Here is a 17,577-nt window from a genome sequence, read left to right as displayed (position 1 = left end):
CCCTTCTTTGTGCTTTTTTTTGCAACAAGGGTGTGTTCCAAAAGACTCTGGAAAGAGTGCAGAGAAGAGCAACGGAGATGATTAGGGGGCTGGAGGGCAAAGCGTATGAAGGATACCGGCAGGAATTGGGGACGTTTAGTCTAGTGATAAGGAGTAGGGGTGGCATAATCCCAGTATTCCAGTATTTGCTGCCCCAAAGAAGAAAGGGAGTCAATCTCTTCTCCACAGCACCCGAAGGCAGGACAAGAAACAACAGATGGAAACTAATCAAGGAGAGAGGCAACCTGGAACCAAGAAGAAAATTTCCTAATGAGAAATTGAGAAGAGTTACTCAATGGATTAGCTTTGCCTGCAGAGGCTGTGGTGGCTCCATCACTGGAGGATTTTAAAAAAAGAGATAAGCAATAGCAATAGCAGTGAGACTTATATACCGCTTCATAGGGCTTTCAGCCCTCTCTAAGCAGTTTACAGAGTCAGCATATCGCCCCCACAATCTGGGTCCTCATTTCATCCACCTCGGAAGGATGGAAGGCTGAGTCAACCCTGAGCCGGTGAGATTTGAACCACTGAACTGCAGATAGCAGTCAGCTGAAGTGGCCTGCAGTACTGCACCCTAACCACTGCGCCACCTCGGCTCTTTGGAAAGGCATTTGTCTGAAAGGGTGCAAGTTTACTGCTTGGGCAGGGAGTTGGACTAGAAGACCTTCCAAGGTCCCTTCCAACTCTTGTTATTCTGTTGAAACTTGGTTTTCTCCTACCGATCGCACAGAGACCGTATGTCCTGGGATATCAGCTAATACTGTAATGTGAGACACATGGCATGGAAGGGTGGATCATTAAAAATAAATCTGTCCCATCCTGTGCAATTGGGGGGGGCGGAAAGAGGGCAGGAACAGGTTGCGTAAGTGCATATCCACTACAAACCATTTTTTTCGGGTGCTGAACCTCCTCCTTTCCCCAAATCCCTGTCATATTGTAAGAATTTGCCTAAGGATCTCTGCTTTTCATTTTTATTTATCACTTGGGGGATAAGCTTCGAGACTCTATGATGCCAGCCTCGGGGAATAAAACAGATCTCCAAAGATTTCCTGGAAGGATTGAGATGGAATGCTTCTATTGGTTTGTCCCGGATTATTTTGGGGAGGAGTTCAAGCAAAACATTCATTTAAATGATTGTTTTCTTAACCTGGACAATTTTTTAAAAGATGTGTGGACCTCAACTCCCGGAATGCCTCAGCCTGCATGGAGAATTCTGGGAATTGGTTAGGTGCTGGCTTGGGAATTCTGGGAGTTCAAGCAGTGGTGAAATTCACATTTTTTGCTATCTGTTCTTTTTGTGTGGCTTGGTGGGTGTGGCAGAGGAAAAATACTGCAAAATACCCATTCCCTCCCCACTCCTGGGGGAAGGATACTGCAAAATCTTCATTCCCTCCCGACTCCAGGAGAAGGATACTGCATAATCTCCATTCCCTCCCCACTCCAGGGGAAGGATACTGCAAAATTTCCTTTCCCTCCCCATTCCAGGGGAAGGATATTGCAAAATCCTCATTCCCTCCCCACTCCAGGGGAAGGATATTGCAAAATCCCCATTCCCTCCCCATCCCAGGGGAAGGATACTGCAAAATCCCCATTCCCACCCAACTCCAGGGGAAGGATATTGCAAAATCTTCATTCCCTCCCCACCCAGGGGAAGGATGCTGCAAAATCCCCATTCCCACCCAATTCCAGGGGAAGGATACTGCAAAATCTCCATTTCCTCCCCACTCCAGGGGAAGGATACTGCAAAATCCCCATTCCCTCCCCACTCCAGGGGAAGGATACTGCAAAATCTCCATTTCCTCCCCACTCCAGGGGAAGGATGCTGCAAAATCCCCATTCCCTCCCCACTCCAGGGGAAGGATACTGCAAAATCTCAATTCCTTCCCCACTCCAGGGGATACTGCAAAATTTCCATTCCCACCCCACTCCAGGGGATACTGCAAAATTTCCATTCCCACCCCACTCTCGGGCCAGCCAGAGGTGATATTTGCTGGTTCTCCGAACTACTCAAAATTTCTGCTACCGGTTCTCCAGAACATGTCAGAACCTGCTGAATTTCACCCGAGTTGAAGTTCACACATCTTAAAAGATGCCCATGTTGAGAAATACTGATTTAAAGTTATTGATGTTCCTGGTTTCATCGCGTCTCTCCCCTCGCCGAGAAGATAAGCGAAATGCCGTTTCTCCTGGCGCCATCTTTGTGGCCAACAAAACTTGGAATGACCATTGCCACTGGCTGGTTCCCTGCTGCCATCTAGTGGTCGTCCGGACAGCCACTCTTCTGCCTCGGTTGCCTTTCGTCCCTGTTATCCTAACAACGGTGGGAACTTTATAGTTTGGGTCTTTTTTTGGGGGGGGTGGTCTTCAAAGGATTTTTGGAGAATTCAATAGCACTTTAGGTTCAGCTGGCCTGACGGGTGCAAAACTAAATAGGGAATTTGGGCTGGGAAGCTCAGTTGAAGATTTCGAGGTGGGTCGCCACTTGTGGTACTAAATTAAAAAAAACACATTTAAGGTTCAGAGCATTTGGAAGAGTTCATACTTTTGGGGAAAAAAAGACACGTTTGCAAAGGTAATACCTATATTTCTAGGTATGCTTGCTGGAAAAAAGCCTTGACAAACAGATGAAGGCTTAATGCTGGCTTCCGACTAGCCATTGTTCACAAATCGAGGGCCCTCCTCCATGGCGTAATTCGGCAACATTTAGTGGCCCGCTGAAAATGAGGCCGTGATCAAGCGGGATACAGCCGAGGCCATTCTGTTGAGCCAATGGCAACTTTTAAAGAGGGGCAGACTTCAACTCCCAGAATTCCCTAGCCAGCATGGCTGGCCTGCTGAGGAATTCTGGGAATTGAAGTGCACAAGTCTCTTAAAAAGTGGCAACGGTTGAAGAACACTGTTCCTAAACTGCCCGAAATGTTGGGTTCACGGGCTTAGGATGTAATCCTGGCCGATTGTGCTTTTGTCAACCAATCATGCCCTCGTACCGTTTGCGACACACACGTCGTGTTGTTTTTGAAACCGTCTCAGCAGTAGTGAGAGAAGGGACAGTACAGCTTTCCATTTGTGCAGGCAATTTCTTCTTCTTCTCCCAGCCAGGTATTGCAAATGAGAGTTTGTTAATTCCACCAGTTCTATTTTCTTGTACAATATTTCTTAACCACTAAATGTAAACTAGCTTGTATATAGTGTACATCTGTGTATGGACCGGGTGCTTGGTTATCAATAAAGTGCACAATATAATTCCTTATCCATCGTGGCCCGATCTCGTATGGCTGCTTTCAAACCTCACTGAGACGACGGGGGGGTGATGGTTGAGATCTCGACGTTGAAACTCAATTTGAGGAAGGCGGTCCAAAATTCCGGAAAACACGCACTTGACGTACCACCGTTTAGCGACCTGTTTGAAGTTGAGAAGGGCACGTGGGGAAAAAAATGGGAGTTTTTGTACATCAGTTGTGGCCTCCCCGGTTGTGTGGTTTAAATTTGGGGCAATTGGCAACCAACATGTTAGAAGAGACTTAAGCCCAATTTGATATATTTAGCAGGCTGAATATTATTCTTTTTGGTGGGGGGGGGGGGAGGAGGGATGGTGGAAATGGATACCATTTTATGGGTATGGCAACAGCAAAGAACAGGAAGCAGAACGCTTACCGCATACCCAACTTCTATGAGGAAGGGAGGAGAGGGAGGGAGGAGGGGAGGAAGAAGAGGGAGAAGAAGGAGAGGGAGGAAGGAGGGAGGAAATGTAGGGGAAGGAAGGGAGGAAGGAGGCAGGAAATGTAGGGGAAGGAAGGAAGGAGAGATAGGGAGGGGGAAGGAAGGAAGGAGGTAGGTAGGGGAAAGGAGATGCAGGGGGAAGGAAGGAGAGGGAGGGGGAAGGGAGAAGGGAGGGAGGAAGGAGAGATAGGAGGGAAGGAAGGGAGGAAATGTAGGGGAAGGAAGGAGAGGAAGGGAGGGAAGGAAGGAAGACATAGGGGAAGGAAGGAGGAAGGAGACATAGGGAGGGAGGGAGGGAGGGGGAAGGAAGGAGGTAGGGAGAAGGAGGACATGCAGGGGGAAGGAAGGAGAGGTAGGAGGGAAGGGAGGGAGGGAGGAAATATAGGGGAAGGAAGGAAAGGAAGGGAGGAAGGAGACAGGGGAAGGAAAAAGAGATAGGGAGGGAAGGTGTGAGAAGAAGGAGGGGGAAGGAAGGATAGGTAGGGAAGGAAGGGAGGGAGGAAATGTAGGGGAAGGAAGGAGAGGAAGGGAGGGAAGGAAGGAGACATAGGGGAAGGAAAAAGATAGGGAGGGAAGGAGTGAAGAGAGGGAGGGGGAAGGAAGGAAGGAGGGAGGGGGAAAGAGAGATAGGGGGAAGGAAGGAGAGGGAGGCAGGAAGGAAGGAAGGGAGGTTATAGCATCTTAGACTCATGTGAAAGCCAACTGCAACTTCTCAATGTGGGAAGCCACCTTGGCTTAACATCTACACGGCCCACTTAACAACTGTGGCTCACATTTGTAAAACTGGCCTTGACTCAGTTAAAAACCACCTTGTCTAGCCACCAAAATCCTGGTTTCTATTGCGGTCGTAACTTGTGGATTACCTGTAATATTTCTGCTTCAATGCTACGCTACTGATAAAGAAAGAGTAATTGAGATCTTCCCGGGAATTGCAATCCAACCAACACCTGGTTAGGCACACCTCGCCGTCAAATCATTTGGGCTGAAATACAGATAGTTCTGTATTTCAGCAACAGCTGGTTTAGTGACCGTTCAGAGTGACTTACGACCATTTTTCACACTTATGACCACTGCAGCCATTCCCACGGTCACGGGATTTACATTGGGAGGCTTGAAAACTGACTCACATTTATGACGGTGGCAGTGTCCCGGAGTCACATGATCAACCCACTTTTGCGACCTTCTGACAAGACAAGTCAATGCGGAAACCAGATTCACTTAACAACTGGGCTACTAGCTTAACAATTGCAGGGATCCACTTAACAGTGGTGGCAAGAAAAGCCAAGACATGGCAAAGCTGACTTAACAAAATTTGCACTTAATGTTGTGCCCCGCCAGTGGCCATGGGAGCTGGCAGCAGACTCGGACAGTGAGGAGGTTGGGGAGGAACTTGGGCCAGCTCTGGAGTCTGGAGAAGGCTCTGATGAGGGCTCCGTGTGGGAGGCAGAGAGGGGGCCAGGGCCATATGCCTGTTATCAGCTGCCTTCAGAGTCAGACATCAGTGAGGCAGAGGAACAGCTGGAGCCTGTTCCCAGTGTGCGCATGTGCAGAGCTGCCAGACGAAGGGAAGAGCTAAAGAACAGGGGTCGACTTGGGAGGAAGGCCATAGGTGGACAATGAATGGCCCTCCCAGAGGAGATAAAAGAGGAGCGAAAGGGGAGTGGAGTTCGCTTAATTGGTTCGTGACTCTCCGAGGCTCCTTGCCAAGTTCTGCAGAGATTGTCCTGGCAGCTCTCCAAGCCAGATAAGGTCTGTGATTGTAAATCCTCTCTTGAAAGACTTTGCTGGATGTTAACAGAACACTTAGCAACATAAATTTTGGGCTCAATTGTGGGACGTAAGTCAACGGCAACCTGTAGTTTATACCCATCAGCTACAGCCAGATATAACTGAACTAACAACAGAAACATTGTTTGATTTGATTTCTCGGATTTATATACTATATAAATTTTACATGCCATATATTTACAAGTGGGGTAAGTGCTTTTTTATCTTTAAAAAAACAAAGATCAAACTTTATAGACATCTCTGAACAACGCAGCTTGTATAAATCAGACAGATTATTCAGATGAACTGTATTTAATACAGTTTTCCCCACTCTTGTCTCCTGATGCAGGACCAGTGAATTAAGTGTATCACAGTTTGATAGCATTTCATCATTAAAAAAATAATAATAAAAATTAAAAAAAAAAGAAACAAAGAGAAAGAAATCACAGTATGAACGTTGTCTGTAACTAGAAACTTGGAAGGAAATCGAGAACCAGGCAGCCGAGATCAGTCAGGACGTACATCGCTACATTGAAAAATTAATGCAGTAAAAAACTGAGGCGGATTTTTTAAAAAATAAAAATGGAAACGGCTCCTCTCCAGGCGGATACTAGAGATCCCGGCATCTGTTTTTCCTCGCTTACTTCTGGGGGCAGGCTAGAAGTCCAGATACAGGACAACCTGAGCGATATAATAACTCTGCGAGAGAGGTTAAGAAGATGCCCAAGGGCCAGGCAGAGGATGGGAAGAAAAGCAGAAAAGGAAGGATAGGGCCAGAAATACGAAAGGAGTGGCTTTCGCAGGTGACGGTTCCGGAAGGCGCATATCCTGCAAAGGTTGGGTGAAGAAAAACACCCACAGAAGGAGACACTCGAGTGGGGGAAAACGGACGCGGAAGCCTTTCCCCACAATGCACGGGCTGCTCAAACCCTCTGCAATCTCCCGTCCTCGGACTCGTCGAGCAATCTTCGGACACGTCCCACGATACATTCAAAAGAAAACAAAAAACAAAAATAACACGGCCAAGCGTCTGAACGGCACGCAGTTCACAAAAGTCCAAAGACGGGAATCCCAACGGGAGGAAAAATTGACGTGGGAGTTTCTAGTAGCAGACATCGGAAGGAAAGAAAAAACCCGAGGCGCTCTCTCTCTCTCTTTCTCTCTCTCTTTTCTTCCTCTCTCTCTCTCTCGCAAACATCCAAGTTGCCCGTGAAATGTTTTAAATAATTAAATTAAATAGACACTTATCAGTTGCAGGCTTGCTTAAATTCGGGAAGGTTCCTGGCCCCCGCGCGGCAAACAAGGTTCGACTCGGGAGGCAAACATCACGTGGACAATATATAAACATATTCAACCTGAGTGGTGGAACGAAGCAGCAGCATTTTTGAGATGTTCGGATCCAGGGCGTTCTTTCTCACGGTGATCCCCGGGGGATCGGGGAGGTTGGTTGCAATGTTCTGTAAGGAGGTGTCCGTCCTCTTGTTGTGTTTGGGGGAATCGCGGAGAATTTTTTTTTTTTTTTAAAAAGAAGAAAGACTCAAGGTAAAAACTAAAAAAAAGAAGAAGAAGAGGAGGAGGAGGAAGAGGGGCTTTCTTCAATGATAAAATCCTGTACAGTATTTTTCTGAAGCACCAATTATGAATATTAAAGAGTTTTTAGGGTTTTTTTTTCAGGGGGCCCCCTCGGTTTATAAATACACTATAAGCTGGACTTCCAACGGACATTCCGGATCTGAAAAGAAAAGACGACAATGTTATTTGGGGAAACTTGAGGCCTAGAGGAGGGGAGTCAAACTCAGGGCCTGGATTCGGCCCATGGGGTGCTTGGATCTGGCCCGCGGAGCCACCGTGGAAATAGCAAAGGATTAGCCCGCGGGGCTTCGGCCAGCGAAAACGGAGCTCACGAGAGCTGTGTTTGGCCCTCCTGAGCTCCGTTTTCATTGGCAAAGGGTTGCAGGGGACCGTTCCAGGTGGCAGAGTGCTTCACACAACCCCCCCCTCCCCGGACACAAGCGACATCATGCTGGCCACGCCCCCTGGCTACGCTATGTCAGGTCAAACACAACCCTAACGCAGCCCTCAATGAAATCGAGTTTGACATCCTGGGCCTAGAGGTTTTAATAGCCTGACACTTTTTAGAACAGAGTAGAGTAGAGTAGAGTAAGTAGAATAGAATATAAATAGAAAGGAAAAGAAAGGAAAGGAGAAAGGAAGAAGAAGAAAGGAAAGAATAGAATATAAATAGAAAGGAAAGGAGAAATGGAAGGAAAGGATAGAATAGAATATAAATAGAAAGGAAAAGGAGTAAGGAAGGAGGAGAAAGGAAACAATAGAATATAAATAGAAAGGAAAGGAGAAAGGGAAGAGAAGGAAAGGATAGAACATAAATAGAAAGGAAAGAAAAGAATAGAATAGAAATAAAAAGGAGGCAAATTGCTGGGAGGCAGAGGCAGATTTTTTCTTGTTTTCTTCCCCAAAAACTAGCTGCGTCTTATACTTCGGAGCGTCTTATACTCTGAAAAATACAGCAATTCTAGGTGTTAAGAGAAGTCCACCCATCTTAAAAATTGCCCAGTTTGTGAAAGACCGGATGGTGCGCCTTGGACTTTTTCCAACTCTACGATTCTCCGAGCATCCGAGCAGGATCGCCCGCCCCGACAGATCAGGTCCCGTACTCACCACTGTTGTGATCCCTCTGTGGGTGGAAGCCATCCCTGTTACTCCTTTCAAGGGATTCTGCTTTCCGCCAAACAGCGGAAGGGGTTTCCTTGCAGGATGTGGGGCTGTGTTTCCGACAAGCCTCGGAAGATGATTTGGGCGTCTCCCAGTTTTTGAAATCCTTGACCTGCTGCGGGGCGGCTGGCTTGGGGAGGGAAGGGGCGGAGGCCTCGTCGCCCTCTTCCGATTTCCTGGCCCGCTTCTTTTCTTCTTCTTCTTCTTCTTGTGTTTGTGTTTGTGGGTCTCGGCCTCAGAGTTGGAGGGAGATGGGTCAGAATCCTGGCGATACCTGAAGGAGTGCAAAGGCCGGGAAAATCAGAGGAGGTTGGGGGGGGGGGGGGAAGCTAGGCTGCTCTTTTACAGAATAGAGAATAGCAGTGTTGGAAGGGACCTCAGAGGTCTTCTAGTCCAGAGATCCCCAACCTTTCGGACCTCAGGGGAACCACCACATTCATCATTTAAAATCCAGCAGACAATTAATATGATCTGCCTAATGACGGGCTGACTGGGCTCAGCTAGGTGGTCATGTGACTGGGTGGGGGTGGCCAACTTGATGTCACTCACGGTCACCTCTACAGTCTCTACTTGTCCCTCCTCTCCCAGCCCCTCCTCTCTTGCCCGCCCGGGCTCCTTAGGGCCCCAACAGGAAGCAGTTGCTGGAGCTAAGCAGCCACTGTGAGAAAGAGTTGGCCAAAGAGCTCGGTTCAAATTGGATCTGGCCGAGAAGGAGGCTCAGCAGAAGCTCCTCACTGAGGACTACGAACATGGGCTTTCCAAGCAGAGGGAAGACCTGCATGAGTGCAAGGCCAGGTGCCGGCGCCTGGAGGCTCAGCGGGCTGAGATGGTCAGCCAGTTCCAAGCCAGGATGCAGTCCCACCGGAACGAGGCTCTCCGGCTCTTCGCCACCAGCGGTGCTTCCCTCCAGCCTTCGCCCAAAGCCCCCCACCAGGAGGCTGAAGCAGACCCCGAGTTGGTATTTCTGCCCTCCTCCGACCTGCACAAAAAGACCCCCGAAGGGGGAGACTCTCTGCAGCAACACAAGCGTTCATTGCATGTATCCAGCCCAGGGGCCGTAGTTTGAGGACCCCTGATTTACTGCAGTATAAAAAATGCAAATAATTTTTCTATGGACCACCAAAAGGATGGAAGGCTGAGTCAACCTTGAGCCTGGTGAGATTCGAACTGCCCAAATTGCAAGCAGCCAGCAATCAGCAGAAGTAGCCTGCGTATACTGCACTCTGACCACTGCATAAAGTACTGAAAGAGAAAGGATTCTGCCATGCTTCTAAACCTCAATTGGAGTTGGGTGGCTGGGACAAATTTAATACATAATTATAAATGCGGGCTGGCTTAGAGAGTGTTGCAGCCTAGCTGGCAGCAGATTCGGACAGTGAGGAGGTTGGGGAGGAAGATGGGCCAGTCCTGGAGCTTGGGGAAGGCTCCGATGAGGGCTCTGTGTCGGAGGCAGAGAGGGGGCCAGGGCCATATGCCAGTTATCAGCTGCCTTCAGAGTCAGACATCAGTGAGGCAGAGGAACAGCTGGAGCCTGTTCCCAGTGTGCGCATGCGCAGAGTTGCCAGACGAAGGGAGCAGCTAAAGAACAGGGGTCAACTTGGGAGTAAGGCCACAGGTGGACGGTGAATGGCCCCTCCCAGAGGGAATAAAGAGGAGCGAAAGGGGAGTGGAGTTTGCAGGAGACAATTAGTTTGCTTCATTGGTTTGTGACTCTTCAAGACTCCTTGCCAAGTTTTGCAGAGATCGGCCTGGCAGCTCTCCAAGCCAGATGAGGTCTGTGACTGTAAATCCTCCTTTGAAAGACTTTGCTGGATGCGAAGGAGCAGAATTCAGTCAATTAATAAAAGGGTTTTTTGTCGGGACGAGTTGGCTTCATGCTCTCGGGAAGCCTCGGTTGGAACAGAGAGAACGTTACCACTATAGGACAGGACGTACCGGCTGTCCTTGTGACTTGACCGAAGAGGACATTCCTGTGTCTTTGAGTCATTCATGGGGCCATTTACTGAGTCATTCAATGAGTCACGCTTTCGGCCACCCCAGAAAGCACGGGGCGAAGATTGCTGTGCTACCCATATGGCAGACAAGGAACTAGGGCTAAAAGAAAGGATCAGGGTGACGGGCTGTTCTATCAATCCATACATTTCAACCACAACTCTCATACCGCACCAATTCACGCCCATGTCGTGAAGCTGTCTTCAGCTGCATTCATTGAGAGGTAGGTCACGGGGCATCTGTTGTGGCCCGCCAGCGGAGCTGGCAGCAGTCAGACAGTGAGGAGGGTTGGGGAGGAACATGGGCCAGTCCTGGAGTCTGGGGAAGGCTCTGATGAGGGCTCTGTGTCAGAGGCAGAGAGGGGGCCGAGGCCGTCTGGCAGTTCTCAGCTGCCTTTGGAGTTAGACAGCAGTGAGGCAGAGGAACAGCTGGAGCCTGTTCCCAGTGTGCGCATGCACAGAGCTGCCAGAAGACAACAGCAGCTCAGAAATCAGGGCGTACTTGGGAGTAAAGCCACAGGTGGAAGGTGAATGGCCCCTCCCATAGGACATAAAAGAGGAGCGAAAAGGGAGGGGGCTTTTGCAGGAAACAATTCATTCATTCAGATTCATTTCAGGAGTGTGAAGATCTGTCCGTGAATCTCAGAGACTCTGTGCCCAAGTCTTTCCTTGCACAGCGCCTCATTTGGAAAATATTGACATGGCGGCTTTCCAAGATAGATAAGGTCTGTGGTCATAACTTCCCCTTTGAAAGACTGTTTGCAGGGGCCTTGCTGAATGTGAATGGGAGGAATTCACATTCGTTTAATAAAAGGGGTTTTGTTGGGACCAGGAACCTGCTTCGGGCTTTTGGGGGAAGCCTAGGTCTTTCAGCTTTAAAAGAAATCAAGCTCCTGAAATCTTTCAGCCTTTTTTTGAGGGGCGGGAGGTGGAAGGGGGGCAGAAGGTAGGGAAAGGAAGGATTGGGACACCGGTGACCAATTTCAGAAACCATACCGTGTATATAAAACCCTGTTTACAACCCAGGCTCCCGCCGTCTTTTGCTCACCTGGCCTCTTTCTCCTTGTGTTTATCTTTTAACTTTTTCTTCTTCTTCGACTTCTTCCGCTTCCGTCCCTTTTGTTCGTCGAGAGAAGGGTCTGGCAAGATTTTGGGGTGTTTCTTTTCGGGGGCACAGTCGTTGGCCTCGGGGCTCGGGGAAAAACGCCTCTTCCTCTCGGGGTTGTGGCTCAAACGGCTTTTGTAATAATCGTACTTATTATAGGGGCTACTGTAAACATGACTCGATTTGCTATAGTCTCTCTCGGAATGCGTCGGCTTCCTCTCCTGGTTATGCCGGGGCAGGTGGGAAGCCGAGTAGTAGTAACTGTACGACCGGCACACGTCCCACCTCCTCAGCGTTTCCTGGTAGTACCGCTCCCTGCTCCACAACCGCTCGCCTCCTTTCCCGTAACTGGGCCTGCTCCGTTCAGAGTCCGTTTGGCCCCTGCTGCGGGATCTGTAGGGAGGGTACTTGCCCAAACTCCTGGCGGGATCGGGACTGCCCGGGAACCTGTAGTAGCCGGTGCTGTGATATTCCCGTCGGGGCTGCTCCTGCTGCTTTCCCCGCTCTCTACTGTAAGCGCACCTCTGCTTGCTGCAGTGTCCGTCGGTTTGGCTCCGCCCGCCCGCCCCGTCTGCTTCCTCCTCCTCCTCTTCCTCTTCCTCGGTTTCAGAACGCTTCCTTTTAGGACGATAATATTCTTGGTCGGCTTTTTTGCAATTGTGGGCTTTTCCTTCGGGGAGAATCTCGAGCTCGGCTTTTCGAGGGTCCTTCGGATCGGCTCGCCGCCGTCCGCCGGTTTGCTTTCCGTCTTTGAACACTGGCTCTCGGCAAGAGTTTTGGGTTGGGGAAGGGGAGAATTCTCGGCACACGGGGTGTCCTTATTGCCCGGAGGGCTGCCCTGTCTTTCCGGACCCGTCTCAGCTGCCTGAAGGAGGGTCTTTAGCTTTTGGGGGGGCCTAAGTTCACCGTCCAACCTCATTTCGGGACTCTGGGCGTCTTTTTCTGGCAATCCTGCCTGTCCTTCAGTGGGTTCAGGGCTCTTCGCCGAGGCTGCTTTCTCATCTTTGGATACCCGGCCTTTTCAGGAAGGCTTTGACTGTCTCCTTCTCCTGGGGAGGCCACTTCCTCTGTCCCCGAGGAACTGTGCTGCCGGTCGTTTTCAAGCGGTCCATCTTCTGTCTGGGCAATCCTTTCACAAGGGTCCTTGGGGACTGGAGTGACGTTGGGGTCCAAAGGTGATACGGGGCATGGGATATTGTTGGGAAGGGCACCGGGGGCCTTTTCGGAGGTGTCTTCGGCCGTTGGTTTTTCTGGTTCGGGAGCGCTGCTGGTCAAGAAGAGAAAGAGATGACAAGATGGATGTTAGGTCTGCCACCACTTAAATCTCTCTAAACTAAGCATGGGTTAAAATATATGAAACATGGACATATATAGAACTTTTAAGATGATGAATAAAGTGAGATGTTTACCACTTGCTATTCTATATAATAGACTAAGGGATTTGTAATGAACATTGAACAGCGAGGATTTATACACAATTAAGGGTAATCTAATCCAAGATATGGAAAAATGGAGAGGGAACATGAAATACACCTACAATGGGAAACTATTGAGATTTAAAGACAGAATCACAAAGTGGGGGGCATGTAAGGATGTATAATTATATAAAGATAATGACGAAAATAGCTGGTAATTGTAACCAGGTCCAACATCTCGGCCAAAATTAGGCTGGGGGGGGGGGGGAGGATTTAAAAGCACAATGACTATATATGTATACTTTTTTGTTCTATTTTTTTTAAAGGAGAATACTTGTTAAAACTAAATATGTACATTGAAAAGGAACTATAAATACCATCAACATAAAATGGAGCTTGCTCAGAGACTGAAATACACCAAGTAAATGAGATGAGGAGTGGGAAGTAGAGGAGAGAGGTTAAGGGAAGAAGAAAGGGATAGAAGAGAGGGCAAGGAGGGGAGAGGAGGAGAGAAATGAGGAGTGGGAAGTAGAGGAGAGAGGTTAAGGGAAGGAGAGAGGGATAGGAGAGAGGGCAGGGGGGAAGAGGAGGGGAGAAAGGAGGAGTGGAAAGGGGAGAGAGGAAAGGAGAGAGGAAGGGGAAGTAGAGGAAAGAAGAATGACAGAGGGAAGAAAGGAGGTAGGGAGGAGGAGGAGAGAGGGAGAAGAAAGTGATGGATAAGGTACAAATACAGTGTATGGAGAGCAGAAGAGCCAATAATTGATTTTGGGAGTTGATGGTAAGATGAATCGATGTAAACATTTAATAATACAATATGATGTTGGCTATGTAGGTTATATGTGATGAAATGAAAAAATAAAAAAAACTTTATATAAAGAAAAAATATCTCTAAACCAGGGGTGTCAAACTCAAGGCCCGGGAGCTGGAGCCGGTTAGCGGTGCCTCTGCTACCAAAACAGAGCTTGAGAGGACCGTGGGCGGACCTTCCAATCTCCATTTTTGTTTGCAGACAGTTTGCTGTCAACTCATAAAGCATTGGCATGTTGTAATAAGTTGCCTTGGTAAGGAATGGGGGGGGGGAGCACATTCCACGCATACCTTCGGCAAGAGTCGGATCTCAGATTAATGCAGCGGATTTGTGAGGCATGCACCTCGTTGGAGAATGTGATTTATGACACAGACTGAGGGGAGGGAAGGAACAGGGGTAAAGCTCAGCCATAATTCAAATGAGGTTAGATCTGATTGCAATGGGGTATTGCCGAGTTGGTGTTCCTAATAATGACTGGTTTTTCTTTGAAACTTGGCTCGAGGCTCATGAATTAATTAGGGCATCTTTCAGAAACCTGACAGATGCAGGAGGCCATTGCAGCCGGAAACGAAACTCGGGAACCCCCCTTTCAATGGCAGAACGCTCAGGCCACCACAGGTGCCCACGACACGAGTGATGTCAAGCTGGCTACGCCCGCCCCACTGAGATCAAACACAAGTCTGATGCGGTCCTCAATGAAATAAGAGTTTGACACCCCTGCTCTAAACAGAAATTTGCCTTGGCTGCATCAGTTGAGAAAGGTATAGTTTTATTAGAACAGTGTTTCTCAACCTTGGCAACTTGAAGATGTCCGGACTTCAACTCCCAGAATTCCCCAGCCAGCATTCGCTGGCTGGGGAATTCTGGGAGTTGAAGTCCGGACATCTTCAGTTGCCAAGGTTGAGAAACACTGTATTAGAACTGCCTTACAGTAATGAAAAGCCAGAACTGAGAATCGCGCGTCGAAATCCCTAAGTTCACCTTTTCCCTCCTTAGCTGTATCTCATCGCCCAATCAGGCCCAGGTAAGATTTTTTCATAATGGTCAGTCCAAGGATAGTTTGGTATGTGGCTCCCTCTTTCTTCCAGCTGGGTGGCCTTGAGGAAGCGTTTCGAGGAGATAGAGCATTTGCTTTCATTTCCCCAAGTATTCCCCTCCCCAGTTCATGGAAGTCTTTTAGCTGCAAAGGCAAACCTATGACTCGCGTGCCCAAAGTGGCACATGGAGCCATGTTGCCCGGCACGTGTGGCATCGTCCGTTCCACTTCCAGGTTCTGGCGCACATGATCAGCTGGCCTTCGTGTGTGTGTGTGGCAGGGTCGGAAACTGGAAGATGGTCTCCCATTTTACAGTGTGAGCATGTGCACAGCTGATCACCGTGTGCACATGCGCACCAGTAGCTGGCCAAAAAGGGAGAGAGTGCTTGTGTGTTTGTCGGATGGCCGCTCACATGAGATTTCACCTGGCTCTTAAAATTCGGAGCCTAGTTAGAATAAAGGAAGACCGTTTACCTGGAGTCCCCGGGCAAGGTTTTCGGCTGCTTGTATCTGAAGGAATCCGGGACGTCCTCTTCAGGGACTGAGGACAAAGCTTTTGGAGAACTCTGTAGATTCAAAACGCACGAGGGTTAACACAGTGACAAGCAAGCGGGTCGGATAGAATAGACTCCGGTACGAAATCCGGAAGTGGTAAAATCAGCACACGCGACTGCTCCCAAGAGCGCAACCATCAACTGGAAGAAGAATAGGGGTTCCTTTTGGCCAGTGGTGAAATGTAACTTTTTTTCCCCCAACGGTTCTGTGGGAGTGGTTTGGTGGCGGTGGGAGTCATGTGACTGGGTGGCGTGGCCAACATTTTTTCACTTTTAAATGGAGCAAAGCTCACTTAACAACCGTCTCCGCTTAAATTTTTGTTGGCCTCTATTGTGCGCGTAAGCCGAGGACCACTCGCATTCCAGAAACCCACTCACCTTTCCGAGCAATCCGTTGCTTTTCGGAACGGGTGATCTGCCGATTTCGCGGACTTCCCGTGGGAGGTGGGCCTCGTTGCTTATTTGTCCGTTCTGCTTCGGGGCATCGTTGAGGCTAATGGAGACCATGACGGTTATGTTTGGAGGCAACTCGGGCTGGGAACTTTCCTTTTCCGGCTTGTGGCAGGAGGCGCATGAGTTCTCCAGCCCGCCGGCCGCCTCTTCTAACAAAACGCCGTTGGACACTTTGACGTGGCCGTTCTCTTTCAACAGGCCCTTAGATTCCCCCTCGTCCGATTCTTCGGAGGATTCCGCCCCGTAAGGGACCAAGATGCTAGGGCTGTGCTTGGCTTGCCGTCATGGATCAGCTTGGAACCGGGATTTGCCGGCAGCCGGCGCTTTGGAGGCTTGGCTAGCAGCCGAGGAGATGGTGGAAGAAGTGCTTGAGGTAGATTGCACTGCGGAGGGGTTAGAAATGGTGGCGGACGGGGCGGACTTGCTGAGGCTCTCCACGGTAACAGCCGGTGTGAGAGACGCTTTGGCGAGCCGGCAGCTTGTTGTTGTGAATACTGAGGGTGAGTTTTGGCTTCTTGGAGGAATCTGTGGTGGTGGCCGTAGCCGACCCGGTTCATGGTCCACTTGGAGATGGACAAGGAAGGTGCCGAAGGAGACTTGACGAGGGAAGCGTTACTAGAAATAGCCACCGTACTGCTGGCGGTTTCCTTCAGGGATCCGGTTCCATTCAAATGATTCGAATTCTGCGTTTATACAAAAAGAGGGAAATAAGAGATCTATTCGTAAGACGTAGAGGGAGTGAACTTCCTATCTCGAATTAATTCGGGCTCTCTAAATCAGAGGTCCCCAACCTTTCGGATCTCAGGACCACTACACTCATAATTTAAATCCTGTGGACCACTAATATGATCTGCCTAATGACCGACTGGGTGGGCGTGGCTAGGTGGTCATGTGAGTGGGTGGGTTGTGGCCAACATGATGTCACTCACATCGGGGGACACCTTCCAGCCTCTACTCACCCCTCCCCTCCCAGCCACTCCTCTCCTGCCCTGCCTGGGCTCCTGAGGCCCCAACAGGAAGCAGTTGCTGGAGCTAAGCAGCCACCAGGAGAAAGAATTGGCAAAACAGCTCATTTCAAATTGGATCTGACCGAGGAAGGAGGCTCAGCAGAAGCACCTCACTGAGGACTACGGCATAGGCTTTCGAAGCAGAGGGAAGACCTGCAGGAGTGCAAGGCCAGATACCGGCACCTGGAGGCTCAGCGGGCTGAGATGGTCAGCCAGTTCCAGGCCATAATGCAGTCCTACTGCAACGAGGCCCTCCGGCTCTTCGCCACCAGCGGTACTTCCCTCCAGCCTTCGCCCCAAAGCCCCCCACCAGGAGGCTGAAGCAGACCCCAAGTCAGAATTTCTGCCCACCTCCGACCCCCACAAAAAGACCCCAAAGGGGGAGACTCTCTGCAGCAACGCAAGCGTTTGTTGCATGTATCTGTCCCAGGGGCCGTAGTTTGAGGACCCCGGATTTAGTGCAATATAAAAAATGCAAATAATTTTTCTGCAGACCACCAGTTGGTGACCACTGCTTTAAACAGATGCTCCTTAACTGACCTTCACCATGTGTGGAGGGAGCTGAGGTCCGATAAATCCAGGATTGGTTTGCTTATTACCCATCACCCGTTGATTGATCACCGGTCGGGGTGAAGACTGACCCGGCGTATGGACTGAATGAATGTGTTCGGCACCATTTTTCAAGTCATGGGTTCTAATAAAAAAAAAAGTCACATTAAGCATGTTAACTTCCCTTTTCACAAACCGTCCTACGATACTTTTTTTAGGGCGGCATCCTTATTCGTCACCAGAAAAGAGGAGTGACTCTGTTGTGGTCTGCCTGTGGCCTACGGAACTGGCAGCAGAATCGGACAGTGAGGAGGTTGGGGAGGAACCTGGGCCAGTCCTGGAGTCTGGGAAAGGCTCAGACGAGGGCTCTGGTAGTTATGTGCTGCCTCCGGAGCCTCCA

The 17,577-nt window shown here is 49.5% G+C and overlaps 1 protein-coding gene across 1 annotated transcript; it reads right to left on the bottom strand.

Moving 5' to 3' along the window:
* Positions 1-5,681: 5,681 nt before the first annotated feature.
* LOC116517827 (ubiquitin carboxyl-terminal hydrolase 42-like) lies at positions 5,682-17,351 on the bottom strand. The gene is given in 10 exon segments (XM_032231002.1): positions 5,682-7,258; positions 8,206-8,451; positions 8,454-8,533; positions 11,299-12,116; positions 12,283-12,622; positions 15,089-15,180; positions 15,547-16,062; positions 16,064-16,168; positions 16,170-16,304; positions 17,169-17,351. Coding segments are annotated over 10 exon segments (2,559 nt in total). The 3' UTR covers positions 5,682-7,214.
* Positions 17,352-17,577: the final 226 nt, after the last annotated feature.

This window comes from Thamnophis elegans, chromosome 14 (assembly GCF_009769535.1).
Source record: "Thamnophis elegans isolate rThaEle1 chromosome 14, rThaEle1.pri, whole genome shotgun sequence".
NCBI classification, from domain to species: domain Eukaryota; kingdom Metazoa; phylum Chordata; class Lepidosauria; order Squamata; family Colubridae; genus Thamnophis; species Thamnophis elegans.
The sequence above is the reverse complement of the archived record's forward strand: the minus strand, read 5'-3'. Positions and strand labels throughout refer to the sequence as shown.